The following is a 10,710-nucleotide window of genomic DNA, read 5'->3' as shown; positions in this document are numbered from 1 at the left end:
CCCCCACAACCCTATTCAGGAATAAGTCGTATAGGTAATGGATGAATGGATGGATGGATGGAATCTGGGTATTTTACAAAATTTGAACTATATAGTAAATGGAACTACAGGAATTCTTGCATGTTTCTTCAGCAAAATGAGTTATTCAAAAGCAAATAACTCCTAATTACAAATATAATCATGTGTTATTTACACACTTTTGCAAATAAATGTTGTCTTTAGAGCGCTAAAACTAAGCAAATACAAATTCACCCAAATTGCTATAGCACATTTTATGAGAGTTTGAAGTTTGTGCATTCACAATTGCCGCCATTAGTGCTGAGCATCATGGCCAGCACCACCGGCAGGCAAAGGACGCAGTTTCCATTCCTCGACTTTCAAATCAAATCAGAAAAGGTTCAAATTATGAAGAAGCTCTGGGGTGCAAAGGTGCTAGCCTTGGTGGATTAGACTTATAGCTGAAGCAATTTATGCTTGCAATCAGTGATGAAGAGGGTGTTTACTTCTGCTGTGCTGTTTTCAAAGGCTTATTTTCACCACAACTTCATTTGGATAGACCACTCTGCAAATAGGATGAATGCTTACGCATTTTTCTTCACCTACCCAGAATGAATACACAGACACACACTGTCGTCACAATAAAGGCTTGACCTGAAAGGGATTTTGGGAGTACCTGAGGCAGAGGAGTTGGACTTGCTCTTACCTGTACAGCCACCACAGACAGCACCTCCACTGAGATCCTATTAAATTCGTCAAAGCAGCCCCAGGCTCCCGTCTGAGCCAGGCCTTTGTAGATGTTCCCACAGGACTGGTGGACAGAAAGAGAGAGACAGGTATTCAGACTGACAAAGTGGAACAGGAAGTCTCGGAGACCTGGTCCAGTTGAATGATATGGCAGACAGAGATGTATCACCAATTACACAGAAGATATATGGAAAAAGATTCATTGCAGTAGCACAGCAGGTTGAGAGTGGGTGGATAATAACAGGATGATACATAAACAAGGCGTCACACTAATAAAACAAGGCACTGATGGCTAGAAGAGAAAGGCTAAAATGTCTGCCACCCACATTTTAGCTCTTACAGGATCAACTTGTGAGCAAGTGAACAGTGCTCTGGAGAGCAGCTGGACTGGGATGAAGGAGGCAACTGACTTTTCTCTCTCCAATTACAAGGGAGAGGAATCCTTCTCTGACGCAAACCAGAGCTGACTAGAGGATTGATTTAACTTGTGTGTGTGAATAACTGAATATGACTAACAGTGTGGGGGTCTGAAGCCAGCCTCTAGTCCTTGTGTTCCTCCTGGAGTATATTAGCACTTCTCTCTGACACCTCGCTGCGGCGTGTATAGCCGGGGGTGCTGTACGCCTCTGTACTGTAATGATGCCCCTGTCTGGGGAAAGCAGGAGCAAGGCGATGACAAGATGATGTTTATGTCTACCTAGACCACTCTATATGCAGAAAGAGTATACAAGAGTAGATAATAAAGCAAAGTGGGGGTACAGAGGGGGCATTTTGTCAAGGTTTAGAAAAGAAATAATCAGATTTTAACTGAGCAGCTCTTCTTTCAGGGAAACGAAAGATGAAAAGAACAAAGATGAAAAGAGTAGGGCGTAAATGTAGGCTGACAGCTTTAATGACAAATACATGCCATACTGCTGACAAAGGCAAAGATGAAAAGAAACATACATAATATGGACACATTAGCTACATGCACAGACACAGACACATGCGCACAAGCTCACCTTGTAGTCCATCTGTTCAGAGCAGTTAAATACATAGACCATGATGCCAAGGGCTCGGCCCAAGTCTTTGGTAGTCTCAGTCTTGCCTGTGCCTGCAGGCCCAGCTGGAGCCCCACTCATGGTCAGGTGGAGGGACTGGGTCAGGGTGATGTAGCATCTAAACACAGCAGAGACAGACAGGCGTGTGCATCTCTGATGGGCACTGGAGGTTTCCTTAGTAGTATTGGTAAAATGATGATATTATTATTATTATTTATTTATTATTATTGCTGCTGCTGCTGCTGCTTTGTCACAAGCTCAGAAACACAAAAATAAATATATAAAAGTTCATAAATAACACCTACTATCACCTCTACAGCTCAGTGGTTGACATGCTGTATGTAGGCTGTTTAATAGGGACACAAGAAGAAATGTTACAACAGCGAGGCTGGTTGTTTCCCCCGTCTCAGTATGTATACTACACCAGGTTTATCACCTCTTGATGCTTTCTCTGTACATCACATACAGGCTTGGGAGTGATACTGATGTTATCATCTCATCTTCGAAAGAAAATGAAAAACAGTTTAATAGCAGCTCGATATGTTGAACTATTCTTTTAAAGATTATAGGAACAAAGTTACTGCTTGATAAATTTTAATACCTTCATTTATGCTATTTTTCAGTTCAAATTTATAAATGTGTATCTTTTAAATATAACTATAATAAATCCAATTATAATTGCCTGTTAAACACTGGCAAAGTGACACATCATTAGTTTGCTGGCAAATGCCAAACTCCACACTGTTTTTCTGTCTTTGCAAAAATACATGCTGGGATTAGAGGAATTGAGAGCTCCCAGCTATTCTTGCACAAACCTACTCCTTTTTCCTGAGAAAAATAGCTGCAGGAACCCAGGGGTTTTAGCAGTGGCTGGGTCTGGCTTGTGGTGTGTGAAGTTTCAGAAGAGCACCATTATGTTCCAAATGACTGGTCAAAGACACTTCTCCTGCACCTCAAATCACTGAAACAACATGCGGAAATGGCTGTAGGACTTTCCTCCTCGGTACCTGCAATAACTGGCCCAAAATGTGATGGAAAACATATGATCAAACAATTCTGAGTAATTATTGTTAATACGGTTTTCCATGAAAACAGTGACATGCATTCAACAGAGCTGGGAGATGTTCTGTCACCACCTTTCACCCTGATTCAGAGCGGTAATACAGTAAAGAAAACGACTACACATCAAATAGTCCCTTCAAATCATCTAGACTGACTTTTTAAAAATACACAGGGAAAGCCATGATTTCTGCAGCAGCATATAGCAGCTACTAGTACAACTAACAAATTCTGAGTTGACACAGTTCTCTAACCAGCACTGACAATGTCTTGGTGTCTGCTCAGCTGTCATTGTACATTACCTCGTTACATGATAATATAATCTGCTCCTGCACTTTGATTATTGCGCAGGCTGACTGGTGACACCAGTGATTGCTTCTCCTGCAGAACCTGTCAGGACTAACAAACACTCCGCCCATCCAGTATCAATAAAAAAGCAGCAGCAGCAGCAGAGGGACTGTGAACTGATGGAGACAATCAGGGCATTATTGATCATGGCAATAAACACCATGGTTTGCTTTGAATATCAATACGACAATGATTTTAATGAGCTGCTGGTTAATAGATGATGTATGGAAGGGGGAAATATTGGAAAGCATAACAAGAGACAGATGCTCGGAGAAGACAGATGATCCCATCTGTATACAGTGCATCATATGGTTACCAATGCCAACAGGCTTTATGGCTCTCCCTTGAAATATGGCCTAAAATTGCACAATCAGTCGTCCTGGAGCCTGGATAAGGATGTCCTGTGCAGAATAACTAAAGCAGATACAAGATGAGAGAGTGAAACTAAACTGGCCGTCTGTGACAAGGTGACGTATTTTATTACAGTGTTTTCTAAAAGAAACAGCTATACATCAGTCTGTCTGACTCACTCTCCCTCCATTCTTCACTCTGTGTTGGTCTCTGTGACTGTGTGTGACTGTGTGTGTGTGTGTGTGTGTGTGTTCGCCAGGTAACGTATTCCTGACATTTTGCATAATGGTGCAGCACTGGAGATCCTGCAGTAAGTATTGAGTGAATGCTAACACTGTGCCAATAACATTCCTGGTGTTAGTGATTAGTGATTCCTTTAGCCTAATTATACTGCTGCGGGAGGTAAACACACCATACTGGCTACAGTCTACGTGTGATAAACAAGCACACACACACACACACCTGTGTTCATTATATAAATTTTCAGAGCAGCTACAAATGAATGAATGGCTTGATGCCTCCTTTATCACTGCTGTGATTAACATTTAGATTATATTTATGTTTATGATTTCCAAACAATTAAGATGTTTCAGATAGTCTGTTTTCACAGCAGACATTCTGACTTGTCACAGCAGGAAAAGCAAGGGTTAAAATAATGTACTGCCAGTAATGATAGCTGAATGAGCTGCTTCTGCTATGGGCCCTTCTCACAGCAAACATTTGGCCATGTCATAGCAGGAGAACACAGGTGTGAATATTAACATTAATGATGGATTCAGTTCAGTGGCCTTGTAAACAGGCACAATACCAGAGCCCTGGAACTAGCTTAATTTTGGGGGCTTGTTAGCATTCTACAAATTAATTACAAATTCAAAAAGGTCTACAGTAATATCTCTTTCCAGGAACAATGTAATTGTTTCTCTGGATAGGGCGTACCCAACCATTTCTATGGGAACATTTTTTAGTAGAAAGAAGTTTTAGTCAAAACTGATTACAATAAAGTGTGTGAATGATTCCGCATTACCAAAACTAGGCTAGATGTTGCTAGATGTATTCTTCTCACAGCACTTAAACTCAGGGCTCTATTTTCCTGCAATAGGGTGCAGTGTTAAGCTTGTGGCTAAATTCCATTAGCGAGGCACATATGGTGTGGTCAACAATGCTTTGCAGTTTTGGTGACCAAAGACGCAGTGCACTTTTGTGCACAGACAATATGGAGGAATGGTGGAATACATTATTATATAGATGGTGAGCAGGTGGAGTCAGGGCTAGCTTTAGTTACGTCCAATCAAACCAGTGCCTCTCATTCCCTTTAAAGAGCAGGGTGGAAACCCGACTGACTGAGGTTACTGATGTCAGGATGAGGAAATATATGAGAGGAAAGATTATTTCCCTGTATCTTCTTCTCCTGCCAGGTATGTTTTCCATTTGTAGATCGAAGGTGGCAAAATGATTTATGCAATACTGCACTTAAATATTCACTCAGTAGTCTGTTAATATCCCTGACCAGCATTTGTACATGGAAGAAAGAAAGTCTCTGATCCTGTAACCAGCAGCTGTTATATTTCAGATAATGTGATGTTTGGTGATATCAGGTTTTCCTTTGAGTGTAGCGAGATGCATTCTTCGCCTGCTACCTCCATTTCAAAAAAAGTTAAGCAACAATATCATGCAACAAACATACTTTTAGCAGTTTCTTGAGTCATGGATTAAAGGATTTGACACCCAGCCCCCTGGCTTGTGGTCCACTATTGAAATGAAAGCCAGAGGCAAACTGTGTGGGTTGTAGCAAGCCGCAGCGAGGGCATTGGCCATATGGTGAAATCTAGCCACACAGCGGCTGATCTGCCCATCAAAGCCCATTGTTTCTCCTTTGTTCAGGCTTCAAAGAGAATACTGGTAAGTCTGGGAAACCACACAGTCAAACCCAGCAGTTTGCCAGAGGGCTCTGGGAGGCAGGTATTTAGCTCTGTGGCGTTACAACTTTATCAGGAATCTTGCAAAAACATGTGCATGTAAACAAAAAGCCGTTGGCAAAGGGCCCAAGCTGAGTTGTTCTAAAAGGTTTTGCTTGCATTGAGTGTACATGATTCAAATCTAGATTCGTAAACAGCGTCAGATGGTTATTATCAGTTGAGATGTGTGCATTTTCTACTCGGTTTTTAAGGAAAAAAGACCAATTTCATTAACACAAATGGATTTTTTGAAAGCATACTTATAATGGACTCTGAATTGCCTTAATGCAAATTGGCATTTTAATCAACCTGTACAGGACTACATGCTAGAAATGGCTGCTAGGTACTCTTTTCATTTAACCTTTTTTGAATAAATGGGTTGACTGCCTATGGCCAGCTGACTGTTTGCTAAACCTCAGTAATCCAATCACAGCCCAGCAACTGTAGCTAAAAATATGGCAGGCCTGTCAAGCTTGTGCAAAAGTCTGTTAGTGAAAATTATGGCTGACATATAAAGTGTGTTTATCCACTATAACAAAAGCTGCAAACATTTAGCATGTCAAGCTACTGTAACCTGTGGATCCTAACTCGTCAGTGGCTCAAAGAACAAACATTTTATTAGCCCTGTTCACAACTAGCATATCTACTGTGCAATATTTTCCCACTGTGTGGGAGCTAATACTGAGCAGTACTATGTCAGAGTTTACATTATGTTTAGTGGCTCCGTTCTGCCCCTTTTTGGATATAGAGCATTTTAGACTCCAGCAAGCTGAGCCAAACTTCTCAAATGCTGTTTCATTCACCAAATGTTAGTCTCCAACTTACAAGCCTTTTCTCTTGTAACGTTAAGTGTGAAACCTACTATTGAAAAAGCAAACAATAAAGACTAAGTCCAAACAAAAATAAACAACTTCACTTTTTTATCATGTTATAATTCCAGAACTACCCAACCTACACTACAAGTAAACACTACACCACAAAACCCATGCAGGTTCTTTATTTACAGTATATCTGAATATTATATAGATCAAGGGTTGATGATGCAACTGTTTTGCCCGGGACCTATTACTGAAAGCAAGACTGTAAGCGAGATGTGTCTTTGTCAGCAGGACAGCGGCCAGACCAAACTAAGGTAGACTCATAGGAAAAGATAAACAGCGTTTTTACTTATGGGTTTATTGATTTTACTGTTTTTTTCCCCAGCTTGCTACAGAGGGCACATGAACGTGAGACCAGAAAGCTCAGAGCTGCATCAGGAGCCTGATCAATCATAACAGACACCAGTAAAAAGTTTGCAACAGAAAATATCTGGGGATTTATGTGATTTAAACAGCTGTGTGTGGAGATCAAGTACTCAGTGTGAATTGGGGGTTAGGCTCATGTATGTAGTCATCGTGTGCAGTTATAGGGTTCTCATTTTAAAAGAAGTCTGGAAACATCTAATGTAGCGAATGTAATATGCTGGTTAACTAGAGCTGATGAAATCTGCCAGTGATAGTTATCATTTTGGTAACATCGAGAGTTGCCAGTTAGAAATAAGAAACCTGCTTTTGTCTACTTCTGTCTGGAATTCAATATTTACTGAGAATTTTGGTAAATATACCAAACTGTGTAGCATGCTGCTGCTGTAGCAACAGTAAGCTAACATCCAGTTGAAATAGTTTCACCTAGCAGGCAGTTGACAGGCAATCATGATGTTTTGTTGCCTCTCAGTTGGAACAAAGGCACAAGTGACACCCCCGTACCTGTCTGTTAGAGGAGTGATGACTAATCGTGGCGTGTTGCCCAGGTATTCGTAGGAGTAGAGAAACTGGGCATCGCAAATGTTGGCAAAACATTGTTTCTCCTTGTCGCCCCAACGGTGTCTTAGCTGGGAGAGCCATACAAAAGCCTGAGAATTCTCCACCTTAAAAAAAAAAAAACAGTTAAACAGAGTATGCCTACACTTGAGATAAAGCCAGAAATAATCAGTGCTTCTCCATCTTTTAATTATGGTAATGAAATACCTTGGTAGAATATCATGAGCCTCTCCAATAACAGCACAGCAACCACGCAACTAAGGAAGAAGTTCTACAGTTCAAGTTCTTAGATGGCTTTATCTACCGTGCTCCCTGCCTCACCTTTTGAGCGATCATCTTGGCCACCACGTCTCTGGCATGGACGTCAATGGTGCAGATGGTCATGACCTTCTGCCGATCGCCCGGTGTGAGCTGGCCAATCAGCATGGAGATGAGGGTGTTGAGTTGGGTCACCTGTTTCTTGTAGTACTCTTTCATAGCGTTGTCATAGCCCTCCTCCAGACGGGTAAAAGCCATGCCAACATCAGACGTCCACCAGATCTGAGTACAGGTCAATGCCACCTGAATCCGAAACAATGAAAGAAATCACAGATTCAGAAGACAGTTACAGGTAATCAAATCCTGTATTTAAGATTAATAAGGTTCTCTGTGGTTGTTTACTTGTATCCACATCTGAAATAAGACAGCGTCTAAATGTGAAACATGTAACTGGGCCAACAAAGACATATGAAGCATATGGGCTTAGTATATACCCATATGTTTCACACATAAGGATAGCAACCCTTTGTCTTTTTACAAAGTATAAATAGAATTTTCTCTTTATTTCTGTAGGAAAACTTGGATTGAGATACATAGTTTATGTTTGAAAGCCAAGGCTGTTTTTACTAATCAGTGTTAAAAAGTGAGCTTCAAAGAACTGCGGATAGGCTGAGTGGATTTTATGTGGTCTGGTCATTAATATGTCAAAGATGTCATTTCATCCTAAGACTGGGAAGGAGAGGTCCACAAGACTTTGTAGAATCTTCACCACTTCCTCTTTGACCTAAACTCCCTAAAACAGTGTCCTCTTCTGAGCTGATAAAAATGTTAACCTGCTCATTTCTGTCACCTTACATTTTGACCATGGTCTCACAGCAATAAGCTTCACGAGGAACAGTGAATGTCTTAAAGGGGCTTTCAGATAGGACGCGGTGGGCGCTGCACTCCACTATCAAACCTGTTCATTTCTATGTGTTGTGAAGGTATCTGCGCTGCGCTGAGCTCGGCTGTCACACCTGTGCGCTGTGCCCAAATTGAGCTTTTTTTAACTTCAACACAGCACGACCTCTCGACGCGTCCAATTGCACAGAACCTGACAGGCCACAAAGAAAATGGAGAAACTGATTATGGCAGACCCACTCCCTCTTCTTCTTTACTGCAGCTCTTCTTCCTCCTCCTCATCAATACAACTAAAGCCAGAGCTATTCGCTGACATGTAGATAGATACATTGTGCATCCAAGTCCGCCGATTGAAAAACATAGTTAATATCTGCTAAGCACCTCCTGGAAAGCTTTTAGCAACTGGTGCCCAACATGTGCTCGAGTTACACGTGTGCACCCTCCTCTCCTGTTCTGCACCCAACCCCCACAGCAAGTGCAGCGCATACCGCATCCTATCTGAAAGCCCCTTTACAGTATTTAATGTGTTCCTTGAGTTTTGACTCACAGGCTAGAGGTCACTGAAACTTTCTGATTAGTTGTTACAGCAACTTTTATTCATACGCTGTTAATCTACAGTCACTAAATGAGGAACCTTTGACTTAAATTAACTAAATGATTTATTTACCCACTCTTTTATAAAGCAAATGCTATTGACCTTGTTGATTTCAACATTGCTCTAAAGTCCTGAATTTTAAAATGGCTGTGCTGTGTGGGCTGAAATGTTCAGTCTTGTATCACTTGTAAGCACCCAATCAGTAACGTCAGAAACATATTTTGCCATTCAGAAACACAAATACTTGCATTCTGGAATTACAAACATTTTCAGTTAATAAGTGTTCCATTATCATAGACACACACCTATATTTGTTCTCATTCTCTAACACACACTTTCTGTTCAAAATACTGAACAGAGTCGGGCTGCAAACTGTGTATGTAAAGCATTAGCGAGTGAGCACCAGACTGAAATATCTATGAGCGACAGACATGATTTTGGTACCAATCCATCAGATGCTGGCCAAAGGTGACTAATGGGAAAAACCACCAAAGTGAGTGCCATCAGCTAAATCCATACATACATCCCACTGAGCCTGTGTACCTGAGCTGGATAGTCAAACAGCCACTGCTCCCTGGGTTTGTCCTCATAGGCCACCACTGCCTCGGTCATCTCATATCGAACTGTGGTGCGCATGGCGTCCAGCACCCGGTTCAACCACACCTCCACCTTGCACACAAAAAATAACAAAAACAGGCCCATGAATACAATAAAAAAAACATTGCAATGTGTGTCACGTGAGCACCAACTGCCTCTCTTATCAGTGGTCCCTAATGAGGTCGTTAATAAGCATTAGAGTTGAAGTGGAGTCAGGCAAATACTAGAGGATATAATGAAAAATTAATGGATTTATGGGCTTTGATATGCAAAACCCCAGGGCAGCGAGAGACTCAATTTCATTTCTCTCCTATACTGCAAATTATGATATCTATATTTGATGTATATTTTCCTCAACATCTTTCCATTAAAGAAAAGTATATTTAATACATTCCTCTATTGACAAACACCACTAATGAAGACATTAAATGTCTTTACCATTACACTCAACCACACATAGAGTATAAATAAAAGGTTATGCGGGTATTTTACCTGTCCAGTGCAGTCACAGGACTGATTGAAGGGGACATATTCCTCTTCTTTGCTGTACATGCCCAGTCCAGTTTTAGAAGGATTCCCCTGTCCATCTGCTTCAAATTGCATCTTAGCCATGTTGTCAAACAGCTTAGACAGATGCTTCTGGACCTGAGCAAACACATACACATTCAGCTCCGGTTTCAATTATTCTCAGCTCACAGCCTGGCTGGTACTTTCATTGCTGCTGCACAAATAAATAATGCTTCATTAGTGTTTTTCAGAATTGTGAATATAAGGGCAGGCCCTGTGTTCTGCTGCACACCTGCTAACTTCCTTTTAGAGAGCTTTAGTGGCAAGTTGTGCTTAACAGTGATTTATTTCTCCAAGCTGGGACTGCATAAGATAATGTCCCAGTGATGTAGGTTGAAGGAGGCAGCAAAGCTATGAGCAACAGCGCCCCTTTATGGATGCTGAGGGTACATCACAAAGCACCAGCCAAAGAGCTAAACTAACTGTTAAAAATCAGCTTTTAGGAAGTCCTGCATAAAGACATAAACACTGTTTTCTCTGACTCTATGAACAAACTA

General features: G+C 41.2%; 1 protein-coding gene across 3 annotated transcripts in view; it reads right to left on the bottom strand.

Moving 5' to 3' along the window:
* The window catches only part of dnah9 (dynein, axonemal, heavy chain 9), a 149,130-nt gene that overhangs the window by 108,597 nt on the left and 29,823 nt on the right, over positions 1–10,710 (bottom strand). For all 3 annotated transcript variants that reach the window (XM_020611726.1, XM_020611728.1, XM_020611727.1), the window contains exons 29-34: positions 10,139–10,291; positions 9,593–9,718; positions 7,618–7,857; positions 7,243–7,403; positions 1,746–1,902; positions 704–808 (exon numbers count right to left, since the gene is read on the bottom strand). In XM_020611726.1, the coding sequence (XP_020467382.1) occupies positions 704–808; positions 1,746–1,902; positions 7,243–7,403; positions 7,618–7,857; positions 9,593–9,718; positions 10,139–10,291 (942 nt within the window). The remainder of the gene's footprint in view (positions 1–703; positions 809–1,745; positions 1,903–7,242; positions 7,404–7,617; positions 7,858–9,592; positions 9,719–10,138; positions 10,292–10,710) is intronic.

Source organism: Monopterus albus, unplaced genomic scaffold (assembly GCF_001952655.1).
Source record: "Monopterus albus unplaced genomic scaffold, M_albus_1.0 scaffold117.1, whole genome shotgun sequence".
Classification (NCBI taxonomy): domain Eukaryota; kingdom Metazoa; phylum Chordata; class Actinopteri; order Synbranchiformes; family Synbranchidae; genus Monopterus; species Monopterus albus.
Note: the sequence above shows the minus strand (reverse complement) of the source record. Positions and strands in the feature narration are given on the sequence as shown.